This window comes from Bos grunniens, chromosome 2 (assembly GCF_055505025.1).
Source record: "Bos grunniens cultivar Pamir isolate PY7600 chromosome 2, Bosgru_T2T1.0, whole genome shotgun sequence".
Taxonomy (NCBI): Eukaryota; Metazoa; Chordata; class Mammalia; order Artiodactyla; family Bovidae; genus Bos; species Bos grunniens.
Window position 1 is genome coordinate 41974271 of NC_141166.1, and position 14963 is coordinate 41989233.

General features: G+C 37.2%; 1 protein-coding gene across 8 annotated transcripts in view; it reads right to left on the bottom strand.

Moving 5' to 3' along the window:
* The window catches only part of ADAM23 (ADAM metallopeptidase domain 23), a 191833-nt gene that overhangs the window by 52073 nt on the left and 124797 nt on the right, over positions 1-14963 (bottom strand). For all 8 annotated transcript variants that reach the window (XM_086343958.1, XM_086343922.1, XM_086343942.1 and 5 more), the window contains exons 10-13: positions 5460-5531; positions 3009-3172; positions 1885-1969; positions 1034-1124 (exon numbers count right to left, since the gene is read on the bottom strand). In XM_086343958.1, the coding sequence (XP_086200084.1) occupies positions 1034-1124; positions 1885-1969; positions 3009-3172; positions 5460-5531 (412 nt within the window). The remainder of the gene's footprint in view (positions 1-1033; positions 1125-1884; positions 1970-3008; positions 3173-5459; positions 5532-14963) is intronic.

The window sequence follows — 14963 nt, forward strand, 5'->3', positions numbered from 1 at the left end:
CTATCCATTAATGACAATTATTTGATAGTAGTCAAAAAGGTATAAAGCATAGGATAATGTTAAGGTAGATATTTATCCTTTTCTTCTTTGGGGAGGGGGGTGGAGAAGGACACCTTTATTCCTAGCATCTGATATTTTCACAGAGGAGAGTAGATTTCTACTTAACTGCTAGGTAAGAGACTAGTTGGAGTGAATACCTCAGTCTTTTTTTCCACAGGATCACACTGTATGCTTCCTAGGCACTTTGGCCTTCTGCCACAAAAGTGTATTATTAATAGAAATTATATTTTACTATTGTACTGCTATGAGAAGGAATATAATCCAAGTTGGATTTTATACTGATTTTAAAAGAAATTTAAAATGTTCAAGGACCCCCCTCAAATTACTGTCGGCCTTTAACACCTCACCTCTAGAATTTCAGACTTGTCTTTCCATCTGCCTCTCCTCCGGTTAATGAGGAAAGTGATATCCAGTAGTCGCTGGCTGTCTTTTCCTACAGGATGGGATTTGTGGCTGTTTCTACTCCATCGAGGCCCGGCCAGCTCAGTAGAGGAGTGTTATTCTCTATCACCTGCCCCCAGGATGGGATGCCTATACCGAAGCTTCTCTAATGTTAATGATGGTACTACGTTGGTAAATTTCATTAGGGTTCAAGCTCCTTTTAACTCCAGATCCTTTTTTCTGATCCAACTGAACTTGTGATGGAGCTCCACTGACATCTTGTGTCTGTACTCAACTGATTAGCCCCTACAGGCTGAGTATTCACCTCTAAGTACCCCAACATTCTGCAGTGTGAGAAAGAGTTGATCATGCCCTGAGAAAGGATGATTTTACAGACTTTGAAAGGGACATTTCTCCAACCCACACAGATTAAGAGTTACCTTAAATTGCTCATTTTATCATTTGTTTAGGGGAAGGAGATACACCACAGTTAAGCTATTATGACTTAGGAATGAGAAATATTTCTTTTTTAACCGGACATGCATTATACAGACAGAATGGCACATGAAAGTAAGAAGGTCAGTGTACATACTTGGCTTTCTGCTAGAAGGTTCCCATTGGATTCCAAGGTTCTGAGCCAGGCTCTGCGATAATACTTGTGCCACTGCCATTGGAAGACCATACTGTTTTTCAGAGTTGAAAGTGTGTGGGAAACATTTGAGAGAGGGCACAAAGCTAGTTATTATTTCTTATTCATTACCACATATCTTCTCAGTCCCCTAAGTAGAGCCTCACAGCATCAAAAGACGGCATACGCTCCTTATCACTTCTTCCTTGCAACTGGGCCCAAGAAGCAGAAAGCCTCTCTCACTATATGGCATCTCTCAGAACTTGATGTTTTCACATGGAAACATAAAATCATAAAAGGCCATGCCCCGTTTCACTTCATACCAAACCGAGCATAAATTCAACTTACTACAAATCTGTCAAGATAAGTCTCCACTGAATGATGGCTACTGGGATAATCTAGTACCATTATATATTCAGGAACTGACCAAGGTTTAGATTTAGTTGGTTCTACTTGGATGGTGTGTTAAACCTAACATGGGCAGAAGAGCAGATAATTCTTTAAAAAGTCGTAGCAGAAGGATTAACAAGATTATAAAAACTTATCTATAGAGGCCAAGAAATTTCTGGGCCAATCTTCGGTTTGTATCTGTCTGACAAATATGAAAAATTATCATTATGATATGAAACAATAGCTCTTTTCTAACACCAAAGATCACTTTGGGTTCTGTTTACTAATACAAACCACTTACACTATATTCTCAATGTCATTATAATTCTAAACAGGCCTGAGAAGGGATGTAAACTAGGCCACAGGGAAGAAAGAAATCAGATGCACAGATAAAGCTCTACTTTAGGAAAATTGATAGCATTTACCTCATTCACACCAACTCCCCTTGTGCGAGAACAGACACCTCCAAAGTAACTCAGGCTGCTCCTCTTATAGTGGAATGTCACACGCCTTAGGAAAAATAAGTGCTATTAGGAAACCAATGTAGTGACCATTATATTTCAATTTTATTCCATTAATATTCCAATTAATTCCATTAATTCCAACTTTATTCTATTAATATTCAATTTCAATACATCTATTCTCCTACACTGAATACTCCAAACCAACCTTCCTTCAGGAAGCCAATAACTACATTTTAAATACTTCTAAATGTATGTTATCATAAATACCTTTAATGTTATGTTAAATAATCTCAGTTGTCAAAATCAATTGAGCACCTAACTAAGCACCACATACTGGCACAGAAATTGAGGCACAAAGATAAAGAGACCACAGTCCTTGATTTTTTTCAGTAGAGACTATCTAGTAGTTATACAAAATATTGACAATTGTAAATTGCTGATTAAACACTGAGAGAAAAGCAAAGAGTAACAGAAGAGAATAAAGAAGGAAGAAGGACTTCGGTTGGTTTGATCCCAGGACAGAACCTTAGAGAACTATCTGAAAACAGCTTAGCCACCAGCAGAGAAGTGAACAACTTATCAGATGTAAACAAGGTATCCCCTTTCTTTAGTGATGGAACATCTATTTTACTCAATAGTTCATTTTAAAAGACTATCTTTCCTAGACTCTCTTACAGCTCATTGTGGCCACTGTGATAAAGATCTAGTAAATGATTTGTTGATGAAATTGATACATGCATGTTTTCAGGAAATCTACTACAAAGGGTTAGCGGGAGGGAGGGTCCTTTCACACTTCTCCCTGCCTGGCATTCCTATTGCCTGTGATGAAGGCTGGAGTGTCAGCAGCTGTCTTGAGTCATGAGTTGACCTTGAGGATGGAAGGTCTGAAGGGAGGGAAGTGCTCTGAAAGTAGATCTCATGACTGTGGAACCACTGTTTCAACACCGGGCAGCCTACTTCTGTACTTCTTATGTAACAGAGGAATCAACCTCAATCTTGTTCAGGATAGATTTACTAATATATAACCTAACTGACAGAATAAACGGATAGAGATCAGTATCAAGCCAAGGGCTGGGAATACATACGAAATGAGATGCACAGCATCAGCATGCTGTCTGATACGCTGTCGATATTTGGAGAATTCGTGGAGCATCTGCACAAGGTTGGTGGTGATGTCAATGTGATCCCTCTCGGTCCAGGTCTCTACAGCCACCAGGACAACCCTGGTATTAAGCTGCTCCTTGTAAATCTGAGGGTAGACAACAGGACAGGTGCAGGAGGAAAACACTGGGTCAAACATGCACAATCAGTGATTCAGAGTCAGCGGAAGGACAGGAGGGGAGGTGAGAGGAGAACATGAGGTGAGAATTAGCTCATCAGAGAGAATCTTCTTTTCCTTTCTCTTTTTCAAGAGCAAAAAAAAAAAAGAAAGAAAGAACAGTCACAAAGTTCAGCCTCTCGTACAAAGTTACTTCAATCCCCAATCAGCACTTTTAGTAGCCAGCATCTCTCTAGGGCATCACAGTCCTAAAGTATGGATGTAAATTCAAATCAGGGTTCAGCAAAATCACCCTTCTAAACCTCAGGGAATAACAGGTTGGAGTCTGATATACTCGCTCTGAGTCCGTGTGATATGATCAGTTATTCCTGCAGGATTGGAACAGATCCCTAAATCCTTGGACAAGCAGTAACACCATGGTTGGCTTGTCCTCGGAATCCTTGTTATATGAAAAGTAAAATAACACCGAAAGAAAAACACCAACTTGAGGCCAAAAAGAGGGAAGAGCAGACTTATATTACCCATGTCCCTCTCACTACAGGGTGACATCACTCACAATATTTAAACTGTAACTTTCTGCTCTTTCTCTCCTTTTGCCCCAGTAGCTAAAGAATTCACTCATGTAAGCAATTTCGATGAATGTTTTGTCCTATTTTCAAGCTAATTAAGAAAATAATGGATGACTTTAGAACACACTGAAGAAAGGAAACACCATCATGTCTAAATTAACCTGATGCTATAATGATTTTACAACAAGGAGTGAGTTAAATGTAATGTCTTTGAAAAAATAGTTGGTCAACTTCAGAACCTTGTATGATAACTCAAAATAAAAATGATACATTGCAAGATGTGATTCTATTCAATCATGGTGAAATGACAAACACTAAGATTCCACCAAGTAAACAGCTAGGGCTTGGGATAAGTGAGGTTTAATAGTCTCTTTTTCACATCCACTTATACTTATCCTCTGAGAAGACTGACAAGGACCAAAATTAAAGAAAATTAATAAACCCAGTTATAACTGGCTTTCAGAATTTCAATCTTAACTCTATATGACATTCTCTCACCCTCTACCCATATTATTCTGTTCAACCGTTCCTGTGCTAAGTTGCTTCAGTTGTGTCCAACTCTTTGCAACGCTATGGACTGTAGCCCACCAGGCTTCTCTGTCCAAGGAATTCTCCAGAAAAGAATACTGGAGTGAGTTGCCGTTTCCTACTAAGGGGATCTTCCCGACCCAGAGATTGAACCTGGGTCTCCTGCAGCTTCTGCACTGCAAGTGGATTCTTTACTGCCGAGCCACCAGGAAAGCCCAACTGTGCCTACTAGGTATTATATGAGTGTTTAGATGATTACAGGCTTTAGGACTGTTTAAATTTAAGGCAAAAAAGAAGGCAGTTCTTTGGAAAAAATTAGTATCATTTAGATATTAAGCAATTTATAATGTTTTTCCCAGTTAAGAGGGAATATACAATAAATATTGGATAAATATATATATATATATTTAGCTTGCAAAACAGAACTTTACATTAGAATACACAAAAATGTTATGCTGTTTATTTATGACTATTCAAATTGAATTATTTATTGGAACAGAATGAATAATATTCACACTTACGGATTTTCTATCAGAATGAGAAGAGGAAAACAATGTCAATATGAATGATTTAGGGATTAGAAGCCTTTTTTAAGAAGATATATATTTTACTTTTAAATTAGCTCTATTTGGGAACTGCACTTAACTTTGTCATCTAGAAATACAGTCTGCAGCATTCTCATAGGAACACTAAGAAAATAAATTTGGGTTCTTTTTAAAAAAAATTTTGTACTGCCTATATTCAACAAACATGATCCACCTCAATCTGTTAGTTTTTCTGCCATATATTTAAGATGATAAGCTCAGCTGATTATTATTAACAAAAGCCTCACTTGCCAAGTTTAATTTACACTTTGTTCTGTAGCTAATTTTCTCTACGTTTTTTCCTCCATAGATTCTGGTGAAAATAATATCTAGATATCACCCAGAAGCAACATCAATGCAACTTTGGGATCCCAAGAATAACTAACTCGACAATCCCCTGAAACTCAGATAACACTGTTCTTTGTGATTCAGACCAGTCTATAATTTCTTAGCCAGATGAACTTAAGGATAGTGTTTTTACTTTTGTCCCAGAAACAACTAAAGCAACAAGTCAATAATGGAGACATAAATCACTCCATCTTGAAAAAACAGGTTGAAGAAAACCAGGATACTTACAGAATCCACAAGGTTGACCACAGACTTTGCAAAGTTGTTCGCATGTGCGAGAGAAGAACGACACTTCTTGTACTGGGGTCGACAGAAGGGGGTACGGCGGGGGGAGGGGAGGAAAAGACCAGTCACTGTCAAACCATAATTTAATGACAAATTTTTTAAATTCCATAAAAACAGAAATCTGACAGCAAGAGTAGAAATGGGAATTAAAAATACCGAATTCAGTTTGTGCTGTGTTTGGACATAGCAGTGTTCTTATTTTCTTTCTCTGTTACCAGGAAAAGTGTAACTGTCTAAAATACGCATGATGAAACCAACATAACATTGTAAAGCAGTTATCCTCCAATTTTAAACATTAATTTATTTATTTATTTTAAAAAATACCCATGATGCTCTGGGTAACGGGGAGGGCCAAGTGATTCTGTGTGAGAAACTTCACCCTCGAGCAGTAAGCTGTTAATCACTCTCGATGTCTAACAAATGCAATCGTTTTTGTTACTTGACTTTACCAGTTTATAAAGAGTGTAGACCAAGAAATTTAATCCCTACAGGACACCCTTCTCACTTGAATTCAAGCTCATACAAAGATCAAGATTTCTTAGGCAACACTTTAGATTCGGTCCACACTATGGAATGCATCTGTCATACATTTTAGTGTATCCTTGCAGAAGAATCCCTCCTCCAAACGAAGCCTTTTGCTTTTGACAGCTCAGGAGTCAAAGAAGAGACAAAAAGTATAAATGAAATGTGCCAACAGTATGGTTGTTTATGGTTATTTATGACCATTTAAGGAAATAAAGTAAATTAATAGAACAATTACATAACATCTGAAGGGCTACAGTGTAAGTAAGGAGTTCTTAGCTTAACATGGCTTTGAGAGGACATTTACCACAGGGGGATCATGCCTTCTGTTGAGGAAAAAGAAAAACATCTTCAAAACTACCAAATAAGGTATGTACCATATCTTTAAAATTTGACTTCAATTATAATTATTAAAAAATGCACTTTTCATAATATTCTTTTTTTCTTTGTCCATTTTTACACTATAAACTTGTCAGAACCCCTTTATTTCATTCTGTTTAACCCTGTTACTATGTTTTTTAAATGAAGAGTGTGTCTTAATGCTTATATATCTGATATAAAATTTTTATAATACTGAGAATACTGACAACCCATGACAAATGTGCAATAAATTAGTATTGTGTTATTAGGAGCATCATTAATTTATGGCTATTTATACTATTTGCTATGGTGTGAATATTTGTGTGCTCCACAAATTTATGCTGAAATTCCAAACTCCAAAATGATGGTATTAGGTGGGACCTTTGACCAGTACTTAAGTTATGAGGATGAGGTCTTCATGAATGGGATTAGTGCCTTATAAAAAAAGTATCTAAAGAGATCCCTAGTCCTTTCCACCATGTGAGGACACAGTGAGATATTTTAACAGGTGTTTTTAAACTTAGCACAAAGAAGTTGCTGTAAAGAGCTCAGCATTTTAAGTTGCCTAGCAAATTACACAAGCTGAAAAATTTCAAAAAATATCTTTAAAAGTAAAAGCAAAAGTCTCAACATTAAATCTCTTGTGGGTGATGAAGTATTTGGAAACTGGATAGAGATAATGGATGTAAAACTAAATGCCACTAAATTGAACACTTAAAAAAAGTCCTAACATTAAGAAGCACTTACGACAAAAAGAAAGGGAAAAAAATATTAGTTGACATCTATTCTAGGGCAGTAGTGTTACACACCTATTCAAATTAATTTGTTTTGCTTCCAAACATTAATTTGTCCTTTTGGGATATGTCCTTTTATAGTATAATGAAAATGGAAAGTATGACTTGCAAGTTAAAAAATGAGAACTTCAAAGTCTATCAGAAAGTGATGTTTTTATTTATTTCATATTTGTAACTTCCACCATTTTCTTTTTAGAAAGATCACTCTGCCTGCTGTGAGGGGAGTGAATTAGAGAGGGTCAAGAATGGAAGACAGATCTGTTGGGAAAATATTATAATAGTCCAAGTTAAAAAATAGTGCAGATAGGACACCTGTATAGGATGTGGAAGATAAGGAAAGAGAGTAAAAGATGACTCCAAGGTTTTGAACTAGAATAGCTGAGGTGGAGGCGGGGGTGTGCCATTTAAAATGATGAGAAAGACTAGGGGAAAAGCAGTTTAGGACTAAGGAACCAAGAGTTCTGATTTATAAATGTTACATGTGAGATGTCTACTCAATATTGAAGTAGGCAGTCGGATATATTAATAGAACTCTGGAACTCAGCAGGTTAGAGTATAAAGTTGAAAGTGGGGAATTTAAGTCATGATATAATTTAAAAACTTAGGACTGGAAGTGGTCACTTGAGGGAAAGTTATAGAAAGAAAAGAGAGCCCAAACCAAGCTATGGGGCATTCTCAAAATTCTAAAGGCCAAACATAAAAGACTAAGAAGAAATGGCCAATGACATGAGACACCTATTGTGTCATAGAAGCAGAAAGATGAAGACAATATTTCAAATAGGAAAGAATAACCAGCTGTATCCAATGCTGTTGGGAAAAAAGACAAGTATGACAAGGGAAAAGAGTGACCACTAGGTTTATGTACTGGAAATTCCATATAATTGAGTACCCAGGATTTACTGGGATCTATGATTAGTATTTCTCCTACAATAAATATTGGCCCTCGTCAGTGAGGTAAGTTTTATTATCCCCATTTATAAATGTGGAAAGTGAGGCTCAGAGAGGATAAATAACTTTCCAAGATCAAACAGCTGGAATTCAATGCTTACTCTGGGTCGACGAAGCTGGTTTTCTCCAGCCAAGAATACTGGAGTGGGGGACTTCCCTGGCAGTACAGTGGTTAAGATTCCTGGCTTTCACTATGGGGGCACAAGTTTGATCCCTGGTTGGGGAATGAAGCTCCCACATGCCACACCCTGTGGCCAAAACAAAAAAATACTGAAGTGCCCTCCTCCAGGGGATCTTCCTGACCCAGAGATCGAACCCACACCTCTATGTCTCCTGATTGGCAGGTGGGTTCTTTACCACTAGTGTCACCTGGGAAGCCCTGTAAAATATAGTGGCTTTTAGATAAGGAAAACCACGAGGCTTAAACTGAAATATATGAGTTATTGTTACATATTTTCACCTATTGACTTATACATAAAGATATAGTAACAATGTAGAAAAACATTTGTTTTTCATGCACTTTAAAATATTTCAATTAGTTTTCTAATAGAAAAAGGTGTTTAATATTTATATTAATATTTAGCTTAAGCAGCTCAAAGAAATGTTTGCAGACCCCTATCAAGGCTATAATTGGCTCACAAATTAGACTCCGCCAGCCTGCTGCTAAAATGGTTTACACAAAATTGAGAGATTTTTTTCTAATTGAAAGCTACTGATAATATATGATGCTTGTTCCAAATAAGATATCTGCATTTTTTCAGGAAGGCAATATTAGGTTACTCTGAATTAAAGAGGTATGCTTGAAAGTAAATGTAGGCAAAATGTTTCTATTTCCTGCATGAATGAGAATTAATTATACACACAAAGAAAAATATGTAATCTCCATTTATGAACGAATTTATTTTCACATTTTCTGATCACTGAGAATAATTTACATTTAAAGTGTCAAATTTGCTTCTCCTTTCTGAACAAGCACAATCCTTAAGATATTGATTTTTGAATGAAATAATGCTATTTTCAGCAACATGTATGGCCCTAGAGAACATCTTACTGAGTGAAATAAGTCAGACGATAGACAAACATCACATAATACCACTCATGTAGAATCTTTAAAAAAAGGTACAAATGAACCTATTTACAAAACAGACAGAGTTAAATATGTAGAAAGCAAGCTTATGGTTATTTAGTGTTAGTCATTAAGTCATGTCCAATTCTTTGTGACCTCACGGACTGTAGCCCACCAGGCTCCTCTGTCCCTGGGGTTTCTCAGACAAGAATACTGGAGTGGGTAACCATTCCCCTACCCAGGAGCTTTTCCCAATCCAGGGATCGAACCTTGGGTCTCCCGAATTGAAGGCAGATTCTTTACCAACGGAGCCACCAGGGAAGCCCCAAACTTATGGTTACCAGGAAGGAAAGGCAGGTAGGGATAAATTGGAAAATTGGGATTGACATACACACACTACTATGTATAAAATAGATAACTGATAAAGACCTACAATATAGCACAAGGAACTCTACTCAAGACTCTATAATGGTCTGTATAGGAAAAGAATCTAAAAAGGAGTGGATATCTTGTATGTATGATTCACTTTGTGGTACACCTGAAACTAACACAATATTGTAAATCATCTATATTCCAATAAAAATTATTTAAAAGATATTTGCTTTTTGAAAAAAATTAAAATTAGAGCTTGATTTTCAACCTGAGGGTCATAGTTATGAAAATAAATGTGTTGCCTCATGTAGCACAAAGATTGTAAGATGAGCACTCTCAGAGGGAAGACATTCTAAAACCCAATAGTAAACATCCAGATATTAAAAAATAGATGTCAGACTTTCCTGGTGGTCTAGAGCTTAAGATTCCATGCTTCTGCTGCAGGGCATGCAGGTTCAGTCCCTGGTCAGGGAGGTTCCCACCTGCTGTGCAATGCAGCCAAAAACATTTTTTTTAAATAGATGACAATTATTCTAGTTTAGTTTTACTTTGACACACAAATTTAAGAACCTGATCCATATTCTGATTTATCCCTTATTAAGTATTCAAATTCAAAAACTATCTTCATCTCATATAAAGCACATCTTAAAAAAAAAACTTTTCTCAACACTCATTTCATGAATTTCTGTGTGGATCATAACAAACTGTGGAAAATTCTTAAACAGATAGGAATAGCAGGCCACTTTACCTATCTCCTGTGAAACCTATACGCAGGTCAAGAAGCAACAGTTAGAACCAGACATGAACAACAGACTGGTTCAAAACTGGGAAAGGAGTACATCAAGGGTGTATATTATCACCCTGCTTATTTAACTTATATGCAGAGTACATCATGAGAAACGCCGAGCTGGATGAATTACAAGCTGGAATCAAGACTCCTGGAAGAAATATCAACAACCTCCTATATGCAGATGATGCCACCTTAATAGCAGAAAGTGATGAGGAACTAAAGAGCCTCTTGATAAAAGGTAAAAGAGGAGAGTGAAAAAGCTGGCTTAAAACTCAACATTCAAAAAATTAAGATCATGGCAACCAGTCCCATCACTTCATGGCAAACAGATGTGGAAAAAGTGGAAACAGTGACAAATTTTATTTTCTTCAGCTCTAAAATCACTACAGATGATGACTGCAGCCATGAAATTAAAAGAAGCTTGCTCCTTGGAAGAAAAGCTATGACAAACCTAGACAGCATATTAAAAAGCTGACAGCATATTAAAAAGACCCTTGCTGACAAGGGTCTGTGTAGTCAAAGTGAAAGTGAAAGTTGCTCAGTCGTGTCCAACTCTTTGCAACCCCATGGACTATATAGTCCATGGAATTCTCCAGGCCAGAATACTGGAGTAGGTGCCTTTCCCTTCTCCAGGGGATCTTCCCAACCCAGGGATCGAACCCAGGTCTCCCACATTGCAGGTGGATTCTTTACCAGCTGAGCCACAAGCAAAGCCCAAGAATACTAGAATTGGTAGCCTATCCCTTCTCCAGCAGATCTTCCCATCCCAAGAATAGAACTGAGGTTTCCTGCACTGCAGGCAAATTCTTCACCAACTAAGCTATCAGGGTTTTTCCAGTAGTCATGTGAGAGCTGGACTATAAAGAAGGCTGAGTGCTGAAGCCTTCAAGTTGTGGTGCTGGAGAAGACTTTGGAGAGTCCCTTGGATGGCAAGATCAAACCACTCAATCCTAAAGGAAATCAACCCTGAATATTCATTGGAAGGACTGATGCTGAAGCTCCAATACTTTGGCCTCCTGATATGGAAAGCAGACTCATTGGAAAAGACCCTGATGCTGGGAAAGATTGAGGGCAGGAGAAGAAAGGGGTGACAGAAGATGAGATGGCTGGATGGCATCACCGACTCAAAGGACATGAGTGAGTGAGTGAAGTCGCTCAGTTTTGTCCGACTCTGCGATCCCATGGACTGTAGCCTACCAGTCTCCTCCGTTCATGGGATTTTCCAGGCAAGAATACTGGAGTGGGTTGCCATGAGTTTAAGCAAACTCTGGGAGATGGTGAAGGACACAGAAGCCTAGGGTGCTGCAATCCATGAGGTTGCAAAGAGCTGGACACCACTTAACGACTGAACAACAACTCTCAAAAGAAAAAAAAATTCTTATAAAATGACCCACTTATTTGGGACTATTATGAGCTAGAATCTAAGTTGGTCTAAGAAAAGGAATCTATTTAGTTCTATTGAACTGAAGCAGCATTTATTTAACTAGTAGAAATCTAATAAGAACCTACTCTACAGCACTACTGCTGCTGTTAGGTTGTTCAGTCGTGTACAGCTCTTTGCAGCTCCATGGACTGTAGCCTGCCAGGTCCCTCTGTCCATGGGATTTCCCAGGCACAAATACTGGAATGGGTTGAAATTTCCTTCTCCAGAGGATCTTCCTGACCCAGGGATGAAACCCGCCTCTCCTGCTTGTCAAACATCTCCTATTCGGCAGGCAAATTCTTTACTACTGAGACACCTGGGAAGCACACTGTATAGCATAAGGAACTATACTTAATATCTTGTAATAATGTGCAATGGAAGAGAATCTGTATAACTAAATCACTTTGCCATACGCCTGAAACACTGTAAATCAACTATTCAGTTCAGTTCAGTTCAGTCGCTCCGTCGTGTCCAACTCTTTGCGACCCCATGAACTGCAGCACGCCAGGCCTCCATGTCCATCACCAACTCCCAGGGTTTACCCAAACTCATGTCCATTGAGTCGGTGATGCCATCTAACCATCTCATCTGTCGTCCCCCTCTCCTCCTGCCTTCAATCTTTCCCAACATCAGGGTCTTTTCAAATGAGTTAGCTCTTCACATCAGGTGGCCAAAGTATTGCAGTTTCAGCTTCAACATCAGTCCTTCCAATGAATACCCACTATACTTCAATTTAAAAAAACAGTAGAAATCTTCTTAAGTAATATATTTCTACTTTAGGCCTTATTATTATCCAATAATAAAGGCTTTCTTTTTTTTTCCATTTTGTAACATGTATTCCCTCCAAACTTATCAGAATGAATTATAGTTCTTTTTTCTGGTTTCAAAGACAGATGTATTCATGCCTAATTCTCACTCACTTTAATAATAACAATAAAACAAATTACTAAGATTTACCATTAAAAGACTGGTAATCTAAATAAGGTAACTTAATCACAGAATATAAATAATATTAGAAATATTCTATCTACAAAACAATATTTTAAAGGTGGGCACTATTTTATTATTCATAAATAAAGACAAGATTATTACAAGGCTTCCCATTCTAAAAGATATAAAAATAAATTCAAAACTTCTCCTTCTATACAGCACCATTGATAAAACATCTACGTTAAAGATGAAAAGTTTCTCTACTGTGAGGGTCACTCAGAGAGGTTCACAGCGTTACACAGAGAAGAGAAGAGGGAGGAGGGAGTTAGAGGTGACCCAAATGAGATGAGGTGAATTCAATAGTGGAGAGAGTGGGGTAGCCAGTAGTCACTTCCTTATGTGCACTCCACAACTGGACCACTCAGAGATGTTCACGGAGTTATACAGAGAAGAGAAGACGGAGGAAGGAGACAGAGGTGGCCAGAAGGATAAAAGGGAGGAATGAAAAGGAGGGAGACAGATCCAGCCAGTAATCAGTTCCCTAAGTGTTCTCCACCGTCTGGAACACACAGAAACTCACAGAGTTGGGTAGAGTAGAGAGGGGTTAGGGAGGAGACACAGGCGACCTGGTGGAGAAAAAGGAGAGTCCAAAGGGAGAGAGAGTGGTCAAGCCAGTAATCTCGCTCCCTAGTGAAAAATGGGTCCTGAGGATTGGGTTCTTAAAGGTACAAAATTGGTAACAAATACATAAAAGCAAAAATTAAAAATCTAGAGTAGAGTTTGGAATTTCAAAAATACGATGTTAAAGAAAAGAAGAAGGAAAAGAAAGAGAGAAAAAACGAACAAAGAAAAACAAACAAGGTCATGAAAATTATAAAGAAAATACAGGTACAAAATTGATAACTAATACCAAAAAGCAAAAATTAAAAATCTAGAGTAGAGTTTGGAATTTCAAAAATACAATGTTAAAAAAAAGGAAGAAGAGACATAAAGAGAGAAAACAAACCAACAAACAAAAACAAACAATGTCGCAAAAATTATAAAGAAAATACAGGTACAAAATTAATATCAAATACCAAAAAGCATAAATTAAAAATCTAGAGTAGAGTTTGGAATTTCAGATATACAATGTTATATAAAAGAAGAAGAGAAAGAAACAGAAAAAAAAAAAAAGTCACAGAAATTATAAAAAAAACTATAGGTACAAAATTGATAACATATACCAAAAAGCTAAAATTAAAAAACTAGAGTAGAGTTTGGAATTTCAAAAATACAATGTTAAAGAAAAGAAGAAAAAAACAAAACAAAAACAAGGTCAAAAAAATTATAAAATATATATATATGAAGTTTGCTGAAGAAGAAAAAAATAGGGTCTTTTTTTTTTTTTGCAAAGTAATAGGTTATAAAAGTGAAAATTAAAGGAACAAAAGAGGACTTAAAAAAATTTTTTTCTAAAAATTAAAAAAAAAAAAAGAAAGAAAGAATGATCGTAAAAATAGTAAAAATATATCTAGGACTTTCTCTGGTTTTGTTGTGAGTATTGTGGGTTCAGTTCATTTTTGGCTAGTTCCTTGGTCCGACTTATATTTCTCAAGATCTATAGGCCCCTTCCTATGTAGTCCGTAGTAACCACGGGGTTTTAATCTATTGCCTGTAGCTTCCAAGGCGTTTCCCTCTGTTATAACTTCTTCTGTTTACTGGTCTCTTCAGTGTCTGGTTACCGCCCTGACACAAAGGGGATGGTGGGGGAAACTTTTTTTTTTTTTTTTAGCACAGCAGGATCCTCTATGACCCACCTCCCAGAATATTGGAAATAAAAGCAAAAATAAACAAATGGGACCTAATTAACCTTAAAGGCTTCTGCACATCAAAGGAAACTATTAGCAAGGTGAAAAGACAGCCTTCAGAATGGGAGAAAATAATAGCAAATGAAGCAACTGACAAACAACTAATCTCAAAAATACACAAGCAACTCCTACAGCTCAACTCCAGAAAAATAAATGACCCAATCAAAAAATGGGCCAAAGAACTAAATAGACATTTCTCCAAAGAAGACATACAGATGGCTAACAAACACATGAAAAGATGCTCAACATCACTCATTATCAGAGAAATGCAAATCAAAACCACTATGAGGTACCATTTCACACCAGTCAGAATGGCTGCGATCCAAAAGTCTACAAATAATAAATGCTGGAGAGGGTGTGGAGAAAAGGGAACCCTCTTACGCTGTTGGTGGGAA